Source organism: Schistocerca nitens, chromosome 2 (assembly GCF_023898315.1).
Source record: "Schistocerca nitens isolate TAMUIC-IGC-003100 chromosome 2, iqSchNite1.1, whole genome shotgun sequence".
Taxonomy (NCBI): Eukaryota; Metazoa; Arthropoda; class Insecta; order Orthoptera; family Acrididae; genus Schistocerca; species Schistocerca nitens.
Window position 1 is genome coordinate 465,432,928 of NC_064615.1, and position 24,383 is coordinate 465,457,310.

Here is a 24,383-nt window from a genome sequence, read left to right on the forward strand (position 1 = left end):
GACCTGCCACATATTCATTTTTAAGCATTTTGATCATATCTTGTAAGTTCAGGTGAGCTAATCAAGTATGCCAGATTTGCATATCACTTTTGTAACTTGTGACTTGGCAATGATGGAAGCCCTTGGACCATTTTCTTAAATAAAACAAATTACCAACTCTGTTTGCAATCACTTCGATTTTACCATTAGTATCTTGTACAACACCATGTGGTGATGGTGTTGTCAATAACATTTGCCACTGAAATGAGGTTGGTTCTGAGTTTTGGTACAACATGAACGAAGTTTTTTTGGCATAATGGAGTTGGTGTCAGTGACTGCAGCTGCAATACAAATGCCATCTTTAGCTGATACTTGCAGAGCTCAACTGCTTCTAGGCATTTTCCTGCATTTCTGTATGTGTGAACATGTTTGGATCATTGAACATGCATGTTGTGCAACTACTGTCTATGTGCCAAAAAATGTTGGGGTAACGAAACCTTTAAGTAGGCTCATTCATGGAGAAACAGCAATGAGCTTTGTTGACACTGTTTGCACATTGTGTACGTAGTTTCTTCTTGAAAAAGCACTTATCTTCTTGTGTCCTTTTTTGTTACAAAAGCTGCATTTGTATGTGGATTTTCCATTTTTTGTTTTTGTTTTGATTTTTGTTCCAATTTGTCATTTTTAGCTTTTTCTCAAAATTTTTACCTGATTTAACAAACATTGAGCACTCATACTTTCACTGTCTTTCTGAATCATCTGTGGTGTTATGTGGTATTTACAATCAGAGTCTCAACATCTCGCAGACTGTCAAGGGATTTAATAGCACACTTAAAATTGCAGTAGCTATCTGGAAGACTGTTAGGCAGCATAACCGACAGTAAAATCACCATTTACACTACTGGCCATTACAATTGCTACACCAAGAAGAAATGCAGATGATAAATGGGTATTCATTGGACAAATATATTATACTAGAACTGACATGTGATTGCATTTTCACACAGTTTGGGTGCATAGATCCTGAGAAATCAGTACCCAGAACAACCACCTCTGGCCATAATAACGGCCTTGATACGCCTGGACATTGAGTCAAACAGAGCTTAGACGGCGTGTACAGGTATAGCTGCCCATGCAGCTTCAACATGATACCACAATTCATCAGGAGTAGTGACTGGCGTATTGTGACGAGCCAGTTGCTCGGCCACCATTGACCAGACGTTTCCAATTGGTGAGAGATCTGGAGAATGTGCTGGCCAGGGCAGCAGTCTAACATTTTCTGTATCCAGAAAGGCCCGTACAGGACCTGCAACATGCGGTCGTGAATTATCCTGCTGAAATATAGGGTTTCGCGGGGAAAGAATGAAAGGTAGAGCCACGGGTCGTAACACATCTGAAATATAACATCCACTTTTCAAAGTGCCGTCAATGCGAAGAAGAGGTGACCGAGACGTGTAACCAATGGCACCTCATACCATCAAGCCAGGTGATACGCCAGTTATGGCGATGACGAATACACGCTTCCAATGTGCATTCACCGCGATGTCACCAAACAACACGGATGTGACTATCATGATGCTGTAAACAGAACCTGGATTCATCCGAAAAAATGACGTTTTGCCATTCATGCACCCAGGTTTGTCGTTGAATACACCATCGCAGGCGCTCCTGTCTGTGATGCAGCCATGCTCTCCGAGCTGATAGTCCATGCTGCTGCAAACGTCATCGAACTGTTCGTGCAGATGGTTGTTGTCTTGCAAACGTACCCATCTGTTGACTCAGGAATCGAGACGTGGCTGCAAGATTCATTACAGCCATGCGGATAAGGTGCCTGTCATCTCGACTGCTAGTGATACGAGGCCGTTGGGATCCAGCACGGCATTCCGTATTACCCTCCTGAATCCACCGATTCCATATTCTGCTAACTGTCATTGGATCTCGACCAACTCGAGCAGCAATGTCGCGATGCGATAAACTGCAATCGTGATAGGCTACAATCCGACCTTTATCAAAGTCGGAAACGTGATGGTACGCATTTCTCCTCCTTACACGAGGCATCACAACAACGTTTCACCAGGCAACGCCGGTCAACTGCTGTTTGTGTATGAGAAATCAGTTGGAAACTTTCCTCATGTCAGCACGTTATAGGTGTCGCCACCGGTGCCAACCTTGTGTGAATGCTCTTAAAAGCTAATCATTTGCATATCACAGCATCTTCTTCCTGTCAGTTAAATTTCGCATTTGTAGTACGTCATCTTTGTGGTGTAGCAATTTTAATGGTCAGTAGTGTATGTAGACATCCATTGCTTTTGACTTGTTCACAGTGTCTAAGAATTCAGTAAGATGATTTGTCACCTTATCATTAGGTTGAATTTTGTGAAATGTGACGCATTTGAGCAAAGTTGCTTTGTGAGCAGGTCCTTTTAATACAGACTGATTTGAGGCTAAGCCATACTTGACATGATATAGTTTAGTTCTCTACTTGCTTTAGCTTGGTAAGATTGACAGATAAAAATCAAGTCTGCTTTTGCTTTCCTGTCTACCACTAGCCACACTTTGTATGCAGCTTCTTCAGCAGCGAGCATCTGATCTTCACCAGTCATGGCAAGTAGTCGTATCTCTCCAGTTACAAATCCCCATATGTCATTTATGATGAGTAGTGTTTGGACTTTTATTGTCCATGTGTCCTAATTATATTGTGACAGCATTCCCAGTCTAACTTCGAGTGCAGCAGTCATCTATGTCACTTTCATTCTATCAACAACCTCATTAATTATTGCAATTTTAAGCTTATGAATTTAAATTTTCATTTAATCGAAAAATGTTTCTTTTGCAGATCGTGTAACCCGGGCCCATAACCTGTTGGGATGTGGTTTGACAATACTGGCATGACAACATCATTACAAAACAACTTTACTCATAACTCACTTCACAAAGAATAACATAGAACTACCAAGAACTGACATGAAAACGTGCAAAGCAACATCTATAGATACCGAACAGATGCATGGCAGTAAAATTTAAATCTCAACATTTATCATATCAGACATTTGTTGACTCTCCAAGCAGTTCTTTCAGGTAAAACTCTTCAATAATTCTCCATCCATACCACATCTCTTAAGCAGTGTGCCATTGACACATTCTGCTTCTATTGGTCTGAATGCAATTGCGATTTTTTACTTTCTTCCAGTGCACCAGATCCTGCCCAGCAATATCAGTTATCCACTAATAGGTTTGTGAGCATCTATACAAGAAGCCCTATCAATCATCAAATAATTTAAGTATTTGACCAATGTGATAATCTGTGAGCTTGTAATATTTCTTTCAAATATCTGTACTCTTTTCTGCGTTCCAAGAAATTCACTTTAAATTTTGATGAATACTGTGATCACTTTTCCACCGAGTGACCTGTGTCTAGTAGAGTCCTCTATGAGCAGCTCAAGGAAATTTGGTTTCATTTCCATCATGGCCTTGGTGCTCTCCGCATTTTTACATATGAATCTGTCAAGTAGTTGATTAGTTTACTCCCTCTGAGAAAGATTAATCGTTAAGTAATTTCTGCTTTCAAACTTCACACCTACTGTGTGACACTACTCCCATGTGCTTTATGTCTAAGCACTTTTCTACAAGAGCTTCCACCTTTTGCCTCATTTCTTCACTGTGCTAACACAACCATATTGCCCACATACACTGACAGAATAGCTTTCCTCTTCCTTTGCACCTTATTTGTCCTTACCATTGTGAGTTATTTAACTGACCATTCCAGCATCTGCCACTTTGTTTCAGCCCATATATTGACTTGTTTAACTTGCAAACCAAACTTTCTTGTACCTTCTTGAAGAAACCTGGCTGGAGCATATATATATATATATATATATATATATATATATATATATATATATATATATATATATATATATATATATATATATATATATTCCTTTAATATACTATGCGGACAGTCAGCATATAGTACTAATGAATATGCCACTTTTTCTAGAAACATCCCCCAGGCTGTGGCTAAGCCATGTCTCCGCAATATCCTTTCTTTCAGGAGTGTTAGTTCTGCAAGGTTCGCAGGAGAGCTTCTGTAAAGTTTGGAAGGCAGGAGACGAGGTACTGGCAGAAGTAAAGCTGTGATGACAGGGTGTGAGTCGTGCTTGGGTAGCTCAGTTGGTAGAGCACTTGCCCACGAAAGGCAAAGGTCCCGAGTTCGAGTCTCGGTCTGGCACACAGTTTTAATCTGCCAGGAAATTTCATGCCACTTTTTCTCAACACTGGCTGCTTCCAAAAGATAAACTGTTTTAAAATTTGAAACAGGAGCATAAATATCTTTATTGTGTATGTCTTCAACTGGAATAAAGCCCTTTACAACTAAACAACCTTCAAAAATTTGCTTCTCACCAATTGTGGTCTTTTTAATACCCCCCCCCCCTTTCCCCCTTCTCCACTGTAATTACACCAGACTGTAGCTCGACAAATTTACAAGCATCATGACTCTTCAGGGAGTTTATCTTTTCATTCAACGGAACTATTCACTCCGCTAGATCAGAAATAACTACTTCACACTAGGGTTATTGTCATTCTTCCTTCCTCATTATTTGTGCTTCTTCAGTATAAGACTTCCTAATAGAATGAAATACCATCCAACAACATTTGCTTAAAGCGATTTTTTCTTTTGTTTTACCCTTTCTTGTCTTGCGTCGATTTCATGAAGTTTCACCATGTTCCACAATTCCTGATTACCTTAATTTAATTAATACATTTCAGACAAATTTTCCTCCTAATACGAGAAATCGCGAAATTTCCCTTTAGTGTTTGAATCTCCTCTGCTATGATGTATTCCATCTTCAATACTTTGAAATGGTAATGCTCTTTCATTGTATAGTTCAATAAATCCTTTATGTGTATTTTAAGTTTAGCATTTGCTATCCAAAAATTCTTTGGATAAACAGTCTACACTACACAACCTATTTTGTTTCTGGCATTCGGATCCCATATCCATGCCCACAGATAAAATCATAAGAATGCTTTTTTAAAAATTTAGAATGACCTCTTTGTTTGGGTACATGAACATATATTTCAAATCCTATCACGTGTAAATGTCATACACTAGGCTTTCTACCTGTCCATAATTCATAAGGCTTTTTTTTTTTTTGGAGGTATTTGTAATATGATCTCTTATGTTGTACGTCAGTTCAGCACACAAACTCTTTGCTAAATCGCTTCCTAGGAACCGTGGCTTTACCATTTCAACAATTTATCGGCGTGTTTTGTTGCGGTGTGTATATCATGGTTTTTCCATGCCAAATTCCTACATATTCACAGAACTGTAACCATTTGTGAGAACAGAATTCTGGCCCATTGTCAGTGAAGATTCTCCAAGTATTTTCCAGTTTGTTTTTCTGTTTCATTCTTCCATTTCTTGAATTCTTCAACCACTTCATCCTTATTTTATAAGAAATGCACAAATAAATATTTGTGCTTGCATAATCCACACTCCCAAACTTTGAGCATCATTTAGGACCTACAAGATCATTATGAATAAGTTATAAAGTGGTTGTTCATTCCTTTGAATTTTGCAATATAGTTTTCGTATATGGTCTGTGTTGATTTACCTGCCAGACAGACATCACACATATTTATTTCACCTTCTTCACAGTCTGAGGACTGCTTCCTTTTTTATCATACTGTTGATTGTACTTTTACTAACATAAGTCATTTGACAATGCCACCAGTCTAGTGATTTTGAGTTAATTCATCATTTCCCAGTACATTAACTGGTCGTGTGCACAAGCCACTGTATTTTGTAATGTAAACAACCTTTCTGTTGAGTTTCACGAGTAGTCTTCCAGAGTTGTTAATTATCATTTCTGAGTGGCTTTCTGTATGTGTGTGTGTGTGTGTGTGTGTGTGTGTGTGTGTGTGTGTGTGTGTGTGTGTGTGTCATGAACTAAAGTTGATTTCAACTACAGTATTTTTGTCAATGGCTGGAAAAAAAAAAAAATGTTCACCTGGAACTCTGATGAGTTGCCCCTAGATAAACCATCCAGTTACCACTATTCAACGTAACTGTGAAACACAAAGCATTCTTACTAACAGCACCTCATTTCTTTTGCTCTTTTATTTAAATTTCCCATTTTTAGGGCAAGTTGAGGATGTGTGTGACTGACAGATGTAACAAACGTGCCTACTTTTTTGTGTTATTTTTTAGTTGTTCCTGTCCTTTGTCACATGATTCTATAAGTGGCATTTTTTGATATCCTTGATTAACAGTATTAGCTTTCAAGTACACAACAGAATGCTTATCTTCACTATATTCATTATGTCTAGCATACTGAGCAAGCAGACACCTTTAATCTGCAGCACATTTAAAATCATTATCATACAAACTGCACAAAGCTGTATCCTATTCATCTAAATGTCCACCTACAATAGTCATTTCCAGGCCTCCATCTTTAATTTCATCACCAATGGTCACTAGATCTGCTACAGCTTTGTTTGTCAGTACTAGAAAATTTTCCGCAGATTTACAATTCTTCATTTTTAGTGAATATTATTTCACATTTCAGTTCCACCCTGTGAAATTTGCTATCCTTCGAGGCACACAGTTTCTGAAGCTCTCCCCATACTAATTTCGGATTTGTCTAACTTTGTGTATGCATTTGCAGTTTGTCACATATGTAAAGAACAACTTTTGCTAGTGCCTTAATTTGAAGAGATATCTTCTTTTTTATCAGGAACTGGTACACCGTCACCAGATGCATTTCTTTAATGTGAAATTTGCGAACAAAGATCGGTGTCAATGTTTTCCAAACATGTTGCACAGAAATAGTCAGCATCAAATGTTTCATCTTTGCCATACATATGAGTTTTAGAGTGGCTAACAGGCATTAATGCAGTTATATCTATTTTTTATTAGCACTCCAGGGCCCAAAACCAATGTTGAAGTGGAATAAAATGGCTGTATCTCACACATTAATACTAACTGAAAAAACTTGGGTACACCATTAAAGCAGCAAAAACTGAACTTTTTAAGAGGAGAAAGACATCTCAATTCACTTTTTTTTTTTTAATTTGCACAGATAATCCAGTCTTGGCACAAAAACAGAATAAATAGAGCAGCTCTTGTCTACTTGTTTAACTCTTAACATTCCTAAGTTATCACTTTTCAATACACACATTCACTTACTATGTTCTGAAGAAAGACTGATGAATAAATGATCATTTCTCAGAACAGGGTGCATATATCTGGGCATCTCAGGCAGTGCTCACTACTTCAGTTCAGATTAGCTTCCTGTTTCATAGTAAATATTCTCACAGATGCAGTAACAGCTACATACAATGACTGAAGATACCAAGCATGAGCCGTTTTGAATTTCCTCAAAAGTCATCTAAAGTCATCTAAAAGCAATAACAGTAAATTGTTCATATTACACTTACCACTTCTTGGATTCAGACTCTTCATATTTTCCAACCCAATTCTCAGCCCACGAGTGGGCAAAATCCACAATCAAAATAAGCTGTATAATGATGAACAAAAATCCTCCAATCATCCCAAAATACATCCATGTTTTTCCAAATGAGCCTTCTGGTATGAAAAAAGCTCCCACAATGCCAGCTATAACCAAAAGATATTTTATGCCCCAAAACCTGAAATAATAGACAGTATATTACAATTTTACTTTGGAAATTGGATTATAATTAAATTTAACATCATATCATAATGACCAATGGTGTATTATGTGCTGTAATATTCAACTCTGCTGTATTTATGATATTTATTATTTAACTTACACTACGGATTACAGAGTTTTATAAGTAAACCATCAAGCATACATGTGAGTGTATGACAAACAATGGTGGTGTACACTAAGGAATATGGACAGTATGCTCACAGAAGATCCACTGTGCAAGCAAACTTTAGAAGCATACGATTGAAGAAGATACAACAGCTATAATGACATCAAGCCCCATCTCTGCCTAGCAGAAAGTGAACTTGTTACGAAAGTGTTATGCAGGTCACTAGTAATGCTAATGTGACAAGTATCAGGAGGAGGACAGTACATCTGTTTCCACACATATCCAAAAAAGAGACTTGGTACTACGAAAACATCATCTAGTAAGCCATGATACAGACAGACTCCCTCACAAGCAACAAAAACTGTGTAAACTGAATTTCATTAAAAAAAATGGCCTGACAAGTTATTCAAACTATTTGCAGAACTATTGAGATATTTATCAATGTCTTGAGTTTGAAAAGCATGTTCCTCATTTCCAGACAGGTGAAGTATATTGTTAATTGTTATAGTCCATAGTATTATTTGGTGATTTTTTGAGGGGAAATGTGTGTGGAGGGGTAGTGGGGCAGGAAGGGGCAGGTGGGAAGTCAGATGACTGCACGCTCCATTGCATCTGCTTCAAAGGATAGTCTGAAGGATTAGCACATGCTGATGTTGTTGCTGTTGTCGTCTTCAGTCTGTAGACTGGTTTGAGGCAGCTCTCCACGCTACTCTATCCTGTGCAAGCTTCTTCATTTCCAAGTAACTACTTGCTTTCCTTGCCATTTCCAATCTAAATTTTATACCCTCCCTAATTCGATCATCATCAGTTATTTTTCTCCCCACATAGCAAAACTCATCTACTACTTTAACTGTGTCATTTCCTAATCTAGTTCCCTCTTCATCATTGATTTAATTCACCTACATTCCATTATCCTTGTTTTGCTTGTGTTGATGTTCATCTTATATCCTCCTTTCAAGACACCATCCATTCTGTTCAACTGCTCTTCCACATCCTTTGCTGTCTCTGACAGAATTACAATGTCATCGGCGAACCTCAAAGTTTTTATTTCTTCTTTTAATACCTACTCCGAATTTTTCTTTTGTTTCCTTTACAGCTTGCTCAATATATATATTGAATAACATCAGGGATAGCCTAAAATCCTCTCTCACTCCCTTCTCAACCACTGCTCCCCTTTCATGCCCCTTCACCCTTATAACTGCCATCTGGTTTCTGTACAAATTGTAAATAGCCTTTCACTCCCTGTATTTGACCCCTGTCACCTTCAGAATTTGAAAGAGAGTATTCCAGTAAACATTGTCAAAAGCTTTCTCTAAGTCTATAAATGCTAGAAATGTAGGTTTGCCTTTCCTTAATCTATTTTCTTAAGATAAGTCGTAGGGTCTGTATCGCCTTACATATTCCAACATTTCTACAGAATCCCAACTGATCTTCCCTGAGGTTGGCTTCTACCAGTTTTTCCACTTGTCTATAAAATATTCGTGTTAATATTTTGCAGCCCTGGCTTATTAAACTCATTTCAGTAATTTTCACATCTGTCAACATCTGCTTTCTTTGGGATTGGAGTTATTATATTCTGAGGGTATTTCACCTGTCATACATCTTGCTCACCAGATGGTAGAGTTTTGTCAGGACCGGCTCTGCCAAGCCTATCAGTAGTTCTAATGGAATGTCATCTACTCCCACGGCCTTTTTTCGACTCAGATCTTTCAGTGCTCTGTCAAACTCTTCACACAGTATCTTATCTCCCATTTCATCTTCATCTACATCCTCTTTCATTTCCATAATATTGTCCTCAAGTACATCGCCCTTGTATAGACCCTCTATATACTCCTTCCACCTTTCTGCCTTCCCTTCTTTGCTTAGAACTGGGTTGCCATCTGAGCTCTTGATGTTCATACAAGTGGTTCTCTTATCTCCAAAGGTCTCTTTAATTTTCCTGTAGGCAGTATCTACCCTACCCCTAGTGAGATAAGCCTCTACATCCTTACTTTTGTCCTCTAGCCATCCCTGCTTAGCCATTTTGCGCTTCCTGTCGATCTCATTTTTGAGACGTTTGTATTTCTTTTTGCCTGCTTCATTTACTGCATTTTTATATTTTCTCCTTTCATCAATTAAATTCAATATCTCTTCTGTTACCCAAGGATTTCTACTAGCCCTCGTCTTTTTACCTATTTGATCCTCTGCTGCCTTTACTACTTCATCTCTCAAAGCTACCCATTCTTCTTCTACTGTATTTCTTTCCCCATTCCTGTCAATCGTTCCCTTATGCTCTCCCTGGAACACTCTACAACCTCTGGTTCGTTTAGTTTATCCAGGTCCCATCTCCTTAAATTCCCACCTTTTTGCAGTTTCTTCAGTTTTTATCTACAGTTCATAACCAATAGATTATGGTCAGAATCCACGTTTGACCCCGGAAATGTCTTAAAATTTAAAACCTGTTTCCTAAATCTCTATCTTACCAGTGTCTCCAGGCCTCTTCCACGTGTACAACCTCCTTTCATTATTCTTAAACCAAGTGTTAGCTATGATTGAGTTATGCTCTGTGCAAAATTCTACCAGGCAGCTTCCTCTTTCATTCCTTACCCCCATTCCATATTCACCTACTACTTTTCCTTCTCTTCCTTTTTCTACAGCCCCCCACCCCATAACTATTAAATTTTTGTCTCCCTTCACTATCTGAATACTTTCTTTTATCTCATCACACATTTCTTCATTCTCTTCATTATCTGCCGAGCTAGCTGGCATATACAATTGTACTACTGTGGTAGGTGTGGGCTTCATTTCTATCTATGTTACAATTATGCGTTCACTACGCTGTTTGTAGTAGCTTACCTGCACCCCTGTTTTTATTCATTATTAAACCTACTCCTGCATTACCCCTATTTGATTTTGTATTTATAACCCTGTATTCACCTGACCAGAAGTCTTGTTCCTCCTGCCACCAAACTTCACTAATTCCCACTAGGTCTAACTTTAACCTATCCATTTCCCTTTTTAAATTTTCTAACCTGCCTATCCAATTAAGGGATCTGACATTCCACATTCCGATCTGTAGAACGCCAGTTTTGTTTCTCCTGATAATGACATTGTCCTGAGTAGTCCCTGCTTGGAGATCCGAATGGGCGACTATTTTACCTCCGGAATATTTTACCCAAGAGGACGCCATCATCGTTTAACAATAAGTATAGCTACATGTCCTTGGGAAAGGTTTCCCCTTGCTTTCAGCCATTCGCAGTACCAGCAAAGCAAGGCCATTTTGGTTAATGTTATGAGGAAAGATCAGCCAATCATCCAGACTGCAAGTACTGTAAAGGCTGCTGCCCTCGTCAGGAATCACACGTTTGTCTAGCCTCTCAACAGATACCCCTCTTTTGTGGTTACACCTACAGTATCGCTGAGGCACGCAAGCCTACCCACCAATGGCAAGGTCCATGGTTCATAGGGGGGAGGGGAGCACAAGTTGATATGACACACAAAACTGTCTTCACACTAGGTCTGGAGATAATGCCTGCCTGTAAGGGCTTTAGTGAGACCTTCAGAATACTGAGTAGGAGACTGCCCGTCACTGTAGATGTTCCACTGTCCACTCCTGGCTTTATTATATCAGACACACTTCATTGTGAAACTGATGGCAGCAATCAAAATGCCAGACTTCACATCTAGCCCACTAATAATCAGCAGCACCTGCATTTTTATAGCCATCATCCATTCCACACGAAGTTTCTATCATATACCCTGGCCCCCCTGTGGACAGCGAATCTGAAATGAGAATCAATTCCTTGTCTGGTGTGCTGATACATCTTATTGAGGGATTCACAGTCTGGAATTATACCCAAACCTTGCCTGCAAGTAGATTAATACTCTGAACAATCCTATCAACCAGCTGTAAAGGGTCCCCTGCCCCACCTCCTATATGAAACGGTATCTATGAAAGCAGCCATATGATTTATTAGTTCTGCTGTAATGTCTATACAGCATTTTATGTGGGCACAACAACCAACCAGGTTGGTTGGTTGGTTTAAAATACGGGAGGGAGGGGGGTGAAGGGACCAAACTACAAGGTCATCAGTCCATTGTTCCTAATGAAACAATGCCACAAGTGTGAGAATAAAACAAACAAGACATATAACACTGAACGGAAAGAAAGGAAAACCCACAAAAATGAAGGAAAGGCAACAAACACTGAAAGTAACAAAAGAGGACAAGAAAACAACAGAGAGACACTATAAACATTAGGGTAGAACAAGAAAGCAGATTACAGTGGCTGGCTGACCACAAGAACAAAAAGGAAAAGCCAGCCACTCAGCAACACATTAAGGAGGAGGAGGAGATTAGTGTTTAACGTCCCGTCGACAATGAGGTCATTAGAGACGGAGCACAAGCTCGGATTAGGGAAGCATGGGGAAGGAAATCGGTCATGCCCTTTCGAAGGAACCATCCTGGCATTTGCCTGAAGTGATCTAGGGAAATCACGGAAAACCTAAATCAGGATGGCCGGACACGGGATTGAACCGTCGTCCTCCCGAATGAGAGTCCAGTGTGCTAACCACTGCGCCACCTCGCTCGGTCAGCAACACATTAAAACCTCAACCCTAAAAGCACTAGGGTGGCAGAGACAGAGGGACAAAGGACATGCGCTAAAACCTACATAGAAGTATAAAACCCACTCTCACAGATAAAACGTAAAACTAAAGCTGCTGCTGAGGCACCGTTGCTCAACACCGAAGGTAGGGAGCTGGGAAAGTTAACAGTCCGCCAAAGAGGTGCCAGAAGTGGGTAGTCCAGCAAGAGGTGGTCGATTGTCATTTGGGAGCCACAGAGTAACAGAGGTAGGTACTTGCGATGGAGTAGTTAACACCACCAACCAGCTGTCTACCTACAATGTTAAGCACATATGGCAAGGTATGGGCGGCAGTCCTCTGCTGAAGATGGATGCGTATTTGGCACCACCCAGTGTGACGACCACAGTGCGAAGGAAATAGAGCTGAGCGTACAATACTATCGTGGGTGTTGCGCAAGTGAAGGCTGATGTTTCCTGGCACTTGTTGTGCCAGCCTAATATCGGCTGCTCCAACTGAACAAATCTGACTATACCACATCCAATGTTGCAGGACATGAAAGTCCCTCACTGACACCTCGCTAAGGGCGAGGATGACTGGGTCCCTCATAATACACCTGAGACAGTTCCAAAGGGCTGAGTTGCTTGAGCATACACACGCTCATGCGATGTGGAGGGAATGAAGCCCCCCTCATTGTAACAATACTGACCATCAGACTGGGCATCACGTAATTGTCCCAGCTGTTTGACAAGATGAGCTAGCACAGTTGGATTTAAATGCTGCTGCTCCCTGCTGACTTCACAGTTACAGCTGTGTTTGTATGTCACACTGAACAATCTGGAGCACAGAATGCCCACGGTGGCTGTTGTAACTGGCAATGCGCATCGAAGACACAGAATTCAATCATGCCAGAACGGCGTATCTGAGGCTGGCCCCATGGTATTAACAACAAGAACGTTATCACATTTTGCTGCTGCTGAAGGGTGTTGGTCAAGCAGAGGCGGGAGCCAGCAGTGGCCATTGTTCGTTTCTTGGCACACTGTTCTTGCCTTCAAGCTCTCCTGGGGTTATCCAAACTGAGGCCGAGAGCTAAGATCACAGCCCAATGACAGAACATATTGCTGCATGCTTGACTTCAGTGACTGATTCAAGACCTGTGCCACCTGTAATTCACTGCCCACTGCCCCCTCCCCCAACAACACCTCCACCACCTCCCCTGAAATACAATCCTTTGATCCCATGATCCTCCTGTCCTCAATCTTCGGGTGTCCCCATCCTGCACTCATGTCCACATACCCTTCCCTCTCCACACTTCACTCAAACCTTCCTCTCTGCGCTCCCTCTTTCTCTGTTCTATCTCCCTCTCCCAGTCAACTGCCTCTTCATACATAAACGCAGAAGATATTAGGCTTAATGTTTAACTCTAGCTCCTGAGAGAACAAAATTCGGCTCCATTTTACATGCTTCTTTAAGTTTCTTCTACCCAGTACATTTTGAGCTCTGATTTCATGTGAATGAGCATAAGTCAAAAAATGACAATTTTTATGAAAAGGACTGCAGACAATTCAGGCAGACATTCTACAGTCTGCATGGGAGCTAAGAGACAACACAGAAGTTGCTGCCAAGGAGTGAGGCTATGAACAGCTGGGACTGAGGACAGGCAAGGTAATCGGGCAGTGTATTTGCGAAAGCACAGCCTGTAGAGTATATCATGCATGGGTACTACAAAAGTTATTGAGGACCATGTTTATGAAGACAATAGCAGGTGAGCAATTAACTACTCAACCATCAGCACTGTATGTGTATATAATATAGCAGTGAACAATGGTCATTTTGTATGTATTCCAAGGCTTATTGTGAATATTATCTGGCATCATCAATATTATACACACTGTGTGAATACACTGCCCATAAATACCAAAGCAGTGTACCTGTGTTTTCAAATAACACCCATATAATTCCATATGCCAGTGCACCACCATTGTTGAAATTTTAGCCTTTCAGTCCACAGTGATAAACTGATATAAGCTTGACACAGTAAGGTTTGAAAACAGCGGGAAACAGCATAATCATAACCTTACATAAAAAAAAACTTCTTTCTAATACTACTACTACTACTACTACTACTACTACTACTATTGTTTCTTTTCTCAGACGTTATGTCTGGTCAAAAATAGAAAGTGACGCGGACCTTGATCAAGCTTGACTTCCTTTTAACTGTACGGTATATGTTACGTTGAATTTAGGAACTTTCAGGTAATTGAACATGTATCAATAATTACAGATTTCTGTAGTTTTATATACAGGGTGATTCAAAAAGAATACCACAACTTTAGGAATTTAAAACTCTGCAACGACAAAAGGCAGAGCTAAGCACTATCTGTCGGCGAATTAAGGGAGCTATAAAGTTCCATTTAGTTGTACATTTGTTCGCTTGAGGCGCTGTTGACTAGGTGTCAGCGTCAGTTGATGCTAAGATGGCGACCGCTCAACAGAAAGCTTTTTGTGTTATTGAGTACGGCAGAAGTGAATCGACGACAGTTGTTCAGCGTGCATTTCGAACGAAGTATGGTGTTAAACCTCCTGATAGGTGGTGTATTAAACGTTGGTATAAACCTGAATGTCAACTACCCGAGGCGATGGATCGGCCACCAGGCAGCCCGTGACAGAGCACTTCATCACTGGCCTCCAAGAAGCCCTGATCTTACCCCCTGCGATTTTTTCTTATGGGCGTATGTTAAGGATATGGTGTTTCGGCCACCTCTCCCAGCCACCATTGATGATTTGAAACGAGAAATAACAGCAGCCATCCAAATTGTTACACCTGATATGCTACAGAGAATGTGGAACGAGTTGGAGTATCGGGTTGATATTGCTCGAGTGTCTGGAGGGGGCCATATTGAACATCTCTGAACTTGTTTTTGAGTGAAAAAAAACCTTTTTAAATACTCTTTGTAATGATGTATAACAGAAGGTTATATTATGTTTCTTTCATTAAATACACATTTTGAAAGTTGTGGTATTCTTTTTGAATCACCCTGTATATGTTTGGATGTAGCTGTATTGCGTTGATGTACTGGTGGATATTGTGTGGTATGACTCCTGTAGTTGATAGTATAATTGGTATAATGTCAACTTTATCCTGATGCCACATGTCCTTGACTTCCTCAGCCAGTTGGATGTATTTTTCAATTTTTTCTCCTGCTTTCTTCCATATATTTGTTGTATTGGGTATGGATATTTCGATTAGTTGTGTTAATTTCTTCTTTTTATTTGTGAGTATGATGTCAGGTTTGTTATGTGGTGTTGTTTTATCTGTTATGATGGTTCTGTTCCAGTATAATTTATATTCATCACTCTCCAGTACATTTTGTGGTGCATACTTTTATGTGGGAACATGTTGTTTAATTAGTTTATGTTGTATGGCAAGTTGTTGATGTATTATTTTTGCTACATTGTCATGTCTTCTGGGGTATTCTGTTTTTGGTAGTATTGTACATCCGCTTGTGATGTGATCTACTGTTTCTATTTGTTGTTTGCAAAGTCGGCATTTATCTGTTGTGGTATTGGGGTCTTTACTAATATGCTTGCTGTAATATCTGGTGTTTATTGTTTGATCCTGTATTGCAATCATGAATCCCTCCCTCTCACTGTATATATTGCCTTTTCTTAGCCATGTGTTGGATGCGTCTTGATCGATGTGTGGCTGTGTTAGATGATACGGGTGCTTGCCATGTAGTGTTTTCTTTTCCCAATTTACTTTCTTCGTATCTGTTGATGTTATGTGATCTAAAGGGTTGTAGAAGTGGTTATGAAATTGCAGTGGTGTAGCTGATGTATTTATATGAGTGATTGCTTTGTTCATGATTGCTGCTCGTTCTATAAAGAATTTTCTTAAATTGTCTACCTGTCCATAATGTAAGTTTTTTATGTCGATAAATCCCATTCCTCCTTCCTTTCTGCTTAATGTGAATCTTTCTGTTGCTGAATGTATGTGATGTATTCTATATTTGTGGCACTGTGATCGTGTAAGTGTATTGAGCGCTTCTAGGTCTGTGTTACTCCATTTCACTACTCCAAATGAGTAGGTCAATATTGGTATAGCATAGGTATTTATAGCTTTTGTCTTGTTTCTTGCTGTCAATTCTGTTTTCAGTATTTTTGTTAGTCTTTGTCTATATTTTTCTTTTAGTTCTTCTTTAATATTTGTATTATCTATTCCTATTTTTTGTCTGTATCCTAGATATTTATAGGCATCTGTTTTTTCCATCGCTTCTATGCAGTCACTGTGGTTATCCAATATGTAATCTTCTTGTTTAGTGTGTTTTCCCTTGACTATGCTATTTTTCTTACATTTGTCTGTTCCAAAAGCCATATTTATATCATTTCTGAATACTTCTGTTATCTTTAGCAATTGGTTGAGTTGTTGATTTGTTGCTGCCAGTAGGTTTAGATCATCCATGTATAGCAAATGTGTTATTTTGTGTGGGTATGTTCCAGTAATATTATATCCATAATTTGTATTATTTAGCATGTTGGATAGTGGGTTCAGAGCAAGGCAGAACCAGAAAGGACTTAATGAGTCTCCTTGGTATATTCCACGCTTAATCTGTATTGGCTGTGATGTGATATTATTTGAATTTGTTTGGATATTAAGTGTGGTTTTCCAATTTTTCATTACTATGTTTAGGAACTGTATCAATTTAGGATCTACTTTGTATATTTCCAATATTTGTAGTAACCATGAGTGGGGTACACTATCAAAAGCTTTTTGGTAATCAATGTATGCATAGTGCAGCGACCTTTGTTTAGTTTTAGCTTGATATGTCACCTCTGTATCTATTATCAGTTGCTCTTTACATCCTCGTGTTCCTTTGCAGCAGCCTTTTTGTTCTTCATTTATAATTTTGTTCTGTGTTGTATGTGTCGTTAATTTCTGTCTAATGACTGAAGTTAATATTTTGTATATTGTTGGTAGGCATGTTATGGGGCGATATTTTGCTGGGTTTGCTGTGTCTGCTTGATCTTTAGGTTTCAGATAGGTTATTCCATGTGTAAGTGTATCAGGGAATGTGTATGGGTCTGCAATATAACTTTTAAATAATTTAGTTAGATGTGAATGTGTTGAGATGAACTTCTTTAGCCAGAAATTTGCTATTTTATCATGTCCAGGGGCTTTCCTATTGTGTGTAGAATTAATTGCTCGGGTGACTTAATGTTGCAAAATTGCCACTTCAGGCATTTGTGGTATCATCTTGTATGTATCTGTTTCTGCTTGTATCCACCGTGCGTGTCTGTTATGTTGTATCGGGTTTGACCACATGTTGCTCCACAAGTGTTCCATGTCGGTTACGTTTGGTGGATTGTCTATTTTAATGTGTGTGTTATCTGTTGTCTGGTAAAATTTCTTTTGGTTTGTGTTGAATGTTTGGTTTTGCTTTCTTCTATTTTCACTTTTTTGCATCTTCTAAGTCGTTTGGCCAATGCTTGTAATTTCTGCTTCTTTTCACCTAATTGCTCTATCGCTTCTTGTTGTGAGATTTTACCTAACCTTTTTTCGTTTTTTGTCTGATATTTCATTTCTTATAAATTGTGTTAGCTGTCCGATGTCTTTTCTCAGTTTTTCTATTCTGATCTGTAGCCTGTGTTGCCATGCTGGTTTTGTGGGTTTCTTCTGTGTGTTGGTTGATTCTGATCTCTACCTAGTGTGTATATTTAGTGTAGTGAGTGCTCCTACATAAACCAGTGGTTGTAACTCTTCCATAGTTTTATTTTCATTTATTTTGTTGTGTATTATTATTATTATTATTTTATACTATTTGACAATTACTTGTAAGTATACAGCTCTGGTACAGCAAGGATAAGAAACAGAAACCATTAACAGAGCAAACAAAAGGAAAAATTAAATTTCAATATTCAGTTTTTCCAACCAAACAATTGATTTGGTGCACGCTTGATATAAATCTTCCAGCAATCCATTAGTAGTGCACAAAGGACAGTCAAATGGTTCAAATGGCTCTGAGCACTATGGGACTTAACATCAATGGTCATCAGTCCCCTAGAAATTAGAACTAACTAACCTAAGGACATCACACAACACCCCGCCATCACGAGGCAGAGAAAATCCCTGACCCCGCCGGGAATCAAACCCGGGAACCCGGGCGCAGGAAGCGAGAACACAAAGGACAGTCCATTATGATCCTTAGCACCATTTGTGCCACAGATTTGTGAGTCATCCCATTTTTGCATGTGGACAGTAACTAGTTCTTACTGTACCAACAAATGATATGGTTGAGTTTGCAAAATGTATTCTGAGGAAGGCTCAAACAAGGAAATTTGATCTTTGTATTTTCAACTCACAAGCAGTTTTGCTTAGGTGAGAACGACCAATCAGATTCTCTTGAAGCTTCCAGACTGAAGGCCTTTGAGAACATAGCAGGATTATATTGTTCACAGAGAGAAATTAGTTGTTCAGTAGTCTAACCCATAACCAGGCACAAAAGATCACTGACTTATTAAGTAAGGTAGAATGGATAGTGCTAAGATACTAGTTTGTGGAGCCACTGGATGGATTTCATTAACGACAGTAACTCAGAATACTGTCAAATGTATTACAATACCTGTTCACACAAAAAGGTAAGTTGGGGCATGTTTGAGTATGAACTGGTTTTATACCATACAGCATTTATTACTTCATACAAAATGGAAAGACAGATGGAAAGCTACAAAAACAAATAGGTCAGGTGTCTAAAAAATAATCTTACAGGCTAGTATTTTACAAGTGAGCTCTCTCTATCCTCAGATGTTTACAGTTTTCCATTAACATTCACAGAAATATTTTACTGCAATGTGACTCACCCATTCTGAATTCCTGAACGAGGATCTTTAGACGTCTTAACACCAATCATAATAAGAGCCATGAGTGCAAAGAAGCATGTAAGTGCAAAACATATCCTGTAGACAGCCAAATAACCTACTGCATTTTGACAATTTACATCAGGCATTATCCCACTATTCCCACAGAATGGAACCTGAGAACAGAAAAATTTCAGATTTGCATCAGATGCCTTCAATGTAATAAATAGAATTTAATGCAATACAAATTTATGTGTGACACACTATCACTCATTTCTGCTACAGGCAAATCAATGTTTAAACCCACAAATTTGAATAAATGCACTTTCTGACTACATCATGAGCAGCACCATAAAATTAGATTGTGTTTTCAATTTAAGTGTTTCTCAGGAGGAACAAGTTGGGAGGGGAGTCCACCCATTAATTATGTGAGGTGCTTGGGAGGAGGAGGGAGGGGGGGGGGGAGGTGGTGGGGATCGGGTGGGGTGTCAAGCTGAATCTCGCCCAATCTTATATGGGGGACAGGGGGTTGGTCAGTTGGTTTAAAAGAGGGGAGGGGGGGAAGAGACCAAACTGATAGGTCATTGGTCCCTCATCCCAATTAAAATAATTCCACAAGGGTGGGAGTAAAATAATCGAGACATACAAAACCCAGCTGGAGAAAGGAGAAAACCACAAGAATGACAGAACGGCAACAAACACTAAAATGGACAAACTCTGACAAGAAAATCACAGAGACACAAGAAACATGAAGAGATCAATACAAGAGAGCAGATTACCATGGCTGGCTGACCATGAGAATATAAAGGAGAAGCCAGCCACTCTGCAACACATTAAAACTTCCACCCTAAAAGCACTAGGGTGGAGGACACAGAGGGACAAAGGACATGCACTAAAACTTAAATCAAATGATAGAACCCACCCTCACAAATAAAACTTAAAACTAAAGCTGCTGTTGACGCATTGTCGCCCAACACCGAAGGTAGGGAGGTGGGGAAGTTAAAAGTCCGCTGCAGAGCAGCTAAAAGTGGGCAGTCCAGAAGGAGGTGGACGACCACCATTTGTGAGCCACAGCGACACCGAGGTGGGTCGTCACGACGGAGGAGGTAATCATGCGTTAGCCACATGTGGCCAACGTGGAGCTGGCAGAGGGCAACAGACTCCCTGCGAGAAGACCACAGTTTGTTGTGCATACTGTCCTGCCATTCCGTCTCCCAAAGCTGAAAAATCCTGCCGTGTAAGACAAAATGCAAGTAAGTTTCAGAGATGCCCATCACCAGAAGCAGTTTCAGCGGAGCCTATTTGGCCAGCCTGTCAGCAAGTTCGTTGCCTGGGATTCCAACGTGTCCTGGTGTTCACACAAACATCGCTGAAACATGGGACCTTGCCAGGGTATAGATGGACTCCTGGACGGTGACTACCAAAGGATGACAAGGGTAGCACTTGTCAATAGCTTGTAGGCTGCTCGAGTCAGTACACAGGAGACATCACTCCCCAGGGGATGAGCACTAGATACGGCTGCCAGCTCTGCAGTGAAAACACTGCAGCCATCTGGCAAGGAGTGCTGTTCAATATGTCCTCCACGAGCATATGCAAAGCCTACGTGACCGTCACCCATCGAGTTGTCGGTGTAAACAACTTCATGGCTCCGGTACTTGTTGAGAATCGAGAGGAAGTGATAGCGGAGAGCCGCAGGGTTAATGCAGTCCTTAGGGCCAGGAGACAGGTCCAGAAGAATCTGCGGCCTAGGTGTGCACCGTGGAGGTGTACGTGAATGGACCTCGAGGAGAGGTGATAAGGGGAAGGACTCCAGTTCAGAGAGAAGGGACCAGACGCGAATCGCAATCTTAAGCCCTGACCTGGACCACCGATGCGGGAGATGAACCGCCGTAGTTGGGTAAAGGAGACGCTAATTCAGATGCGCAGGAGAACTACGAATGTGTGCAACTTAAGTGGCGAGCAGTTGTGCATGCCTAACCTTTAATGGAGTGACTCCAGCCTCCACCAGAACACCTGTCACCGGACTCATTCTAAAAGCTCCCATCGATAGGCAAAGGCCGTGGTGCACTGGGTTGCGTAAACGCAATGCTGAGGGTGCCGCCGAACTGTAAACCGGACTCTCATAGTCGAGGCAGGATTGAACAACGGCTCTGTAGAGCTGCAGCAGCGTAGAGAGATCTGCACCCCCAGTTGGTGTTGCTCAGGCAGCGGAGGGCATTGAGATGCCACAAGCACTTCCGCTTAAGCTGACGAAGGTGAGATAGCCAAGTCAATTGGACGTCTAAAACCAGTCCTAAGAATCAATATGTCTCCACTACAGTGAGTTCTGGTTCTGGATGAACGGTGTGACGCCAACAGAAATGCATGACACACGACTTTGTGGCTGAAAACTGGTAAGCCTTGGGTTACAGCCCATGACTGCGCCTTGTGAATGGCTACCTGTAGGCGCCGCTGAGCAGCACCAGTACTGGTGAAGTAGTAAGAAATGCAGAAGGTATCCCATACAGAGAAGGTGAGAGCATCAGCCCTACAGCCACTGCTAGACCAATAATAGCCACCAAAAATAGACACACCCAATACGGAGCCCTGCAGAATGCCATTCTCCTGAATACAGGGGGAACTATGGGAGACACTGACTTGGACATGGAATGTAAAGAGCAGCAGGAGGTTTTGGAAAAAAATTTGGAAGCAGGCCCGGATACCCCACTCATTCAATGTGGCAAAGATATGATGTCACCACATCATGTCGTATGCTTTACGAAGTCAAAAAAGACAGCAACCAGATGTTGGCATCTGGAAAAGGCTGTTGGGATGGCAGACTCGAGGGACCCAAGATTATCAGCAGTAGAGCGACCCTGGCAGATGCCGCCCTGACATGGAGCCAGTAGGCCACTTGACCCCATGACCCAACCAAACTGCTGACACACCATACATTCCAGCACCTTATAATAAAAGTTGGTGAAGCTGATGGGCTAGTAGCTATCCACATCAAGTGGGTTTTGACTGTGATTGAGCACCAGAATGATGGTGCTCTCCCACCACTGCGATGGAAAGATGCCATCACACCAGATCCGGCTGAAGATTACGAGAAGATGTCACTTGTAGTCAGACAAGAGATGTTTAATCATCTGACTGTGGATCCGAACCGGCTCAGGAGCTGTGTCGGGGAAACGTGCAAATGCGCTGAGGAGCTTCCACTCTGTAAACGGGACATTATAGGGTTCACTGTGGTGTGTAGTGAATGAGAGGAATTTCCTTTCCATCCGCCGTTTGAGAGTGCAAAAGGATGGGGGGGGGGGGGTTGATCTCCAATGCAGAGGCCCGCACATAATGCTCAGCTAAGTGCTCGGCAATCACGATTGCGTCGGTAGATAACACACCATTGATGTAAATGCCATGTTGCTTATGTTGCTGTAGAGTGCGCTGATGCTCTAATTTCTTCAGTGACTTCCAGTGACCACCGAGGGACTGTCTTTCACTGGGGGCACCACAAAGAATGAGGGATCGTGTTTTCCACTGCAGAAACAATCATTGTAGTCATCTGCTCAATGACAACATTGATGGCACCACGTGGGGGAGATTCAGCAGTGACAGCATAGATGAAGGCTTCCCAGTCTGCCTTAAAGCCCATCTGGGTAGGCATCTGTGGGCATGATGCCAGGGGAGTGACAGGAAGATGGGGAACTGATCACTACCATACAGGTCGTCATGTGCTCTCCAGTGGATAGATGGGAGAAGGCCAGGACTGCAAACCGAGATATCAATGGCTGAATATGTGCCATGTGCCACATTGAAATGTGTGGCAGCACCTGTACTTAAGAGGCAGAGGTCGAGTTGTGACAGTAAATTTTCGACCTCTCTCCCTCAGTCAGTAAGCATTGCGCCACCACACAAGGGGTTATGAGCGTTAATCTCTCCCAAAGTAGGAAAGGTTTAAGGAGTTGATCAATCAGTGCAGCCAATACGTTCAGGAGTACTGCACCATCTGGAGGAAGACATACATTGCAGACAGTTATTTCCTGCATTGTCCTTATCCTGACAGCCAGAGCTTCAAGAGGGGTTTGAGGGGGCACAGGTTCACTACATACTGAGTTCAGGACAGACGCAAACTCTACTCAACACTTGATTATAGTCACTGCCGTTCCTGTAGTACCCCTTATAGCCGCGGAGGGCACTGGTCCGCATTGGTGGGAACCAAGTTTCCTGGAAGGAAATGCAGAAAGCTGGTGTAAAGTTTAACAGCTGCCGCAGCTCAGCCAGGTGGTGGAAAAAACCACCGCAATTCCACTGGAGGATTACATGATCATGAGACTGGGAAGGTATGAAACACTCAATGAGGTAGTCTACACCTGAGGGTCACCTGCTGCCACCAGTTGAGTACCTGTGCGATCGACATCCTTTGTGCCTGAGGGCCCAGCGAGATTTAGGTCCTCAGCGGACGCCAGAATCATCTCCACCTCATCCTCAGACACAAGAGCTTGTAGGTGGTGGTGGTGTGGATGCCACCACAGTGCCTTGGTTCTTGGGTTTTTTTTTTTCTTTTCTTTTTAGGTTTCTCTCGCTGCTCCTTAGGTTTGTCCAGCTGGGAGGGCTTCACTGATTCAGTCTCAGGGACTGAGGAGGACCATGAAGCCCTACGCCCAGCTACCTGTGGTTGCTTCAGCCACTGGTGGGTATCAGCTTTGCCACTGGTAGGAACCTTGGAAGGGAGTGACTCAATGGGTCCCTTCCTAGTGAGAGGAGCTGAAGAAGACTTACATTTCTTCGACTGAGAAGTGGGGACTGACATTCCCAATGGTTGTGGGTGGGTGGGGGGTTGTTCCTTAAGTAGGTTGTGCAGGAGCAACAGGGAGGGAAGTGTGCCCCCCCCCCCCCCATCAAGGGGGCAGGTGTGGAGCACGACAGCTCAGAGCCAACTGCTTGTGGCGGAATGGAAGATGGTAGAACCATTGTCTTCGTGGCAGCGTAGGTTGATGTCATATGCAGAGGATGTATCCTCTCCTACTTTCTCTTAGCCTCAGTGTAGGTCAGTCAGTCCATGGTCTTTTATTCCATAATTTTTCTTTCTTTCTGGAGAATCCTGCAGTCTGGCGAGCACGGCAAATGGTGCTCTCCGCAGTTGACACCTATGGGAGGCACGGCACAGCGAGTACTGGGATGCGAAGGATGTTCACAGTCCCAACA

General features: G+C 41.4%; 1 protein-coding gene across 2 annotated transcripts in view; it reads right to left on the bottom strand.

Annotated features, from left to right (window-relative positions):
• LOC126236367 (serine incorporator 1) overlaps nt 1-24,383 on the bottom strand; it is a 113,056-nt gene that overhangs the window by 83,815 nt on the left and 4,858 nt on the right. For both annotated transcript variants that reach the window (XM_049945609.1, XM_049945610.1), the window contains exons 3-4: nt 19,203-19,375; nt 7,423-7,632 (exon numbers count right to left, since the gene is read on the bottom strand). In XM_049945609.1, coding sequence (XP_049801566.1) covers nt 7,423-7,632; nt 19,203-19,375 — 383 coding nt within the window. The remainder of the gene's footprint in view (nt 1-7,422; nt 7,633-19,202; nt 19,376-24,383) is intronic.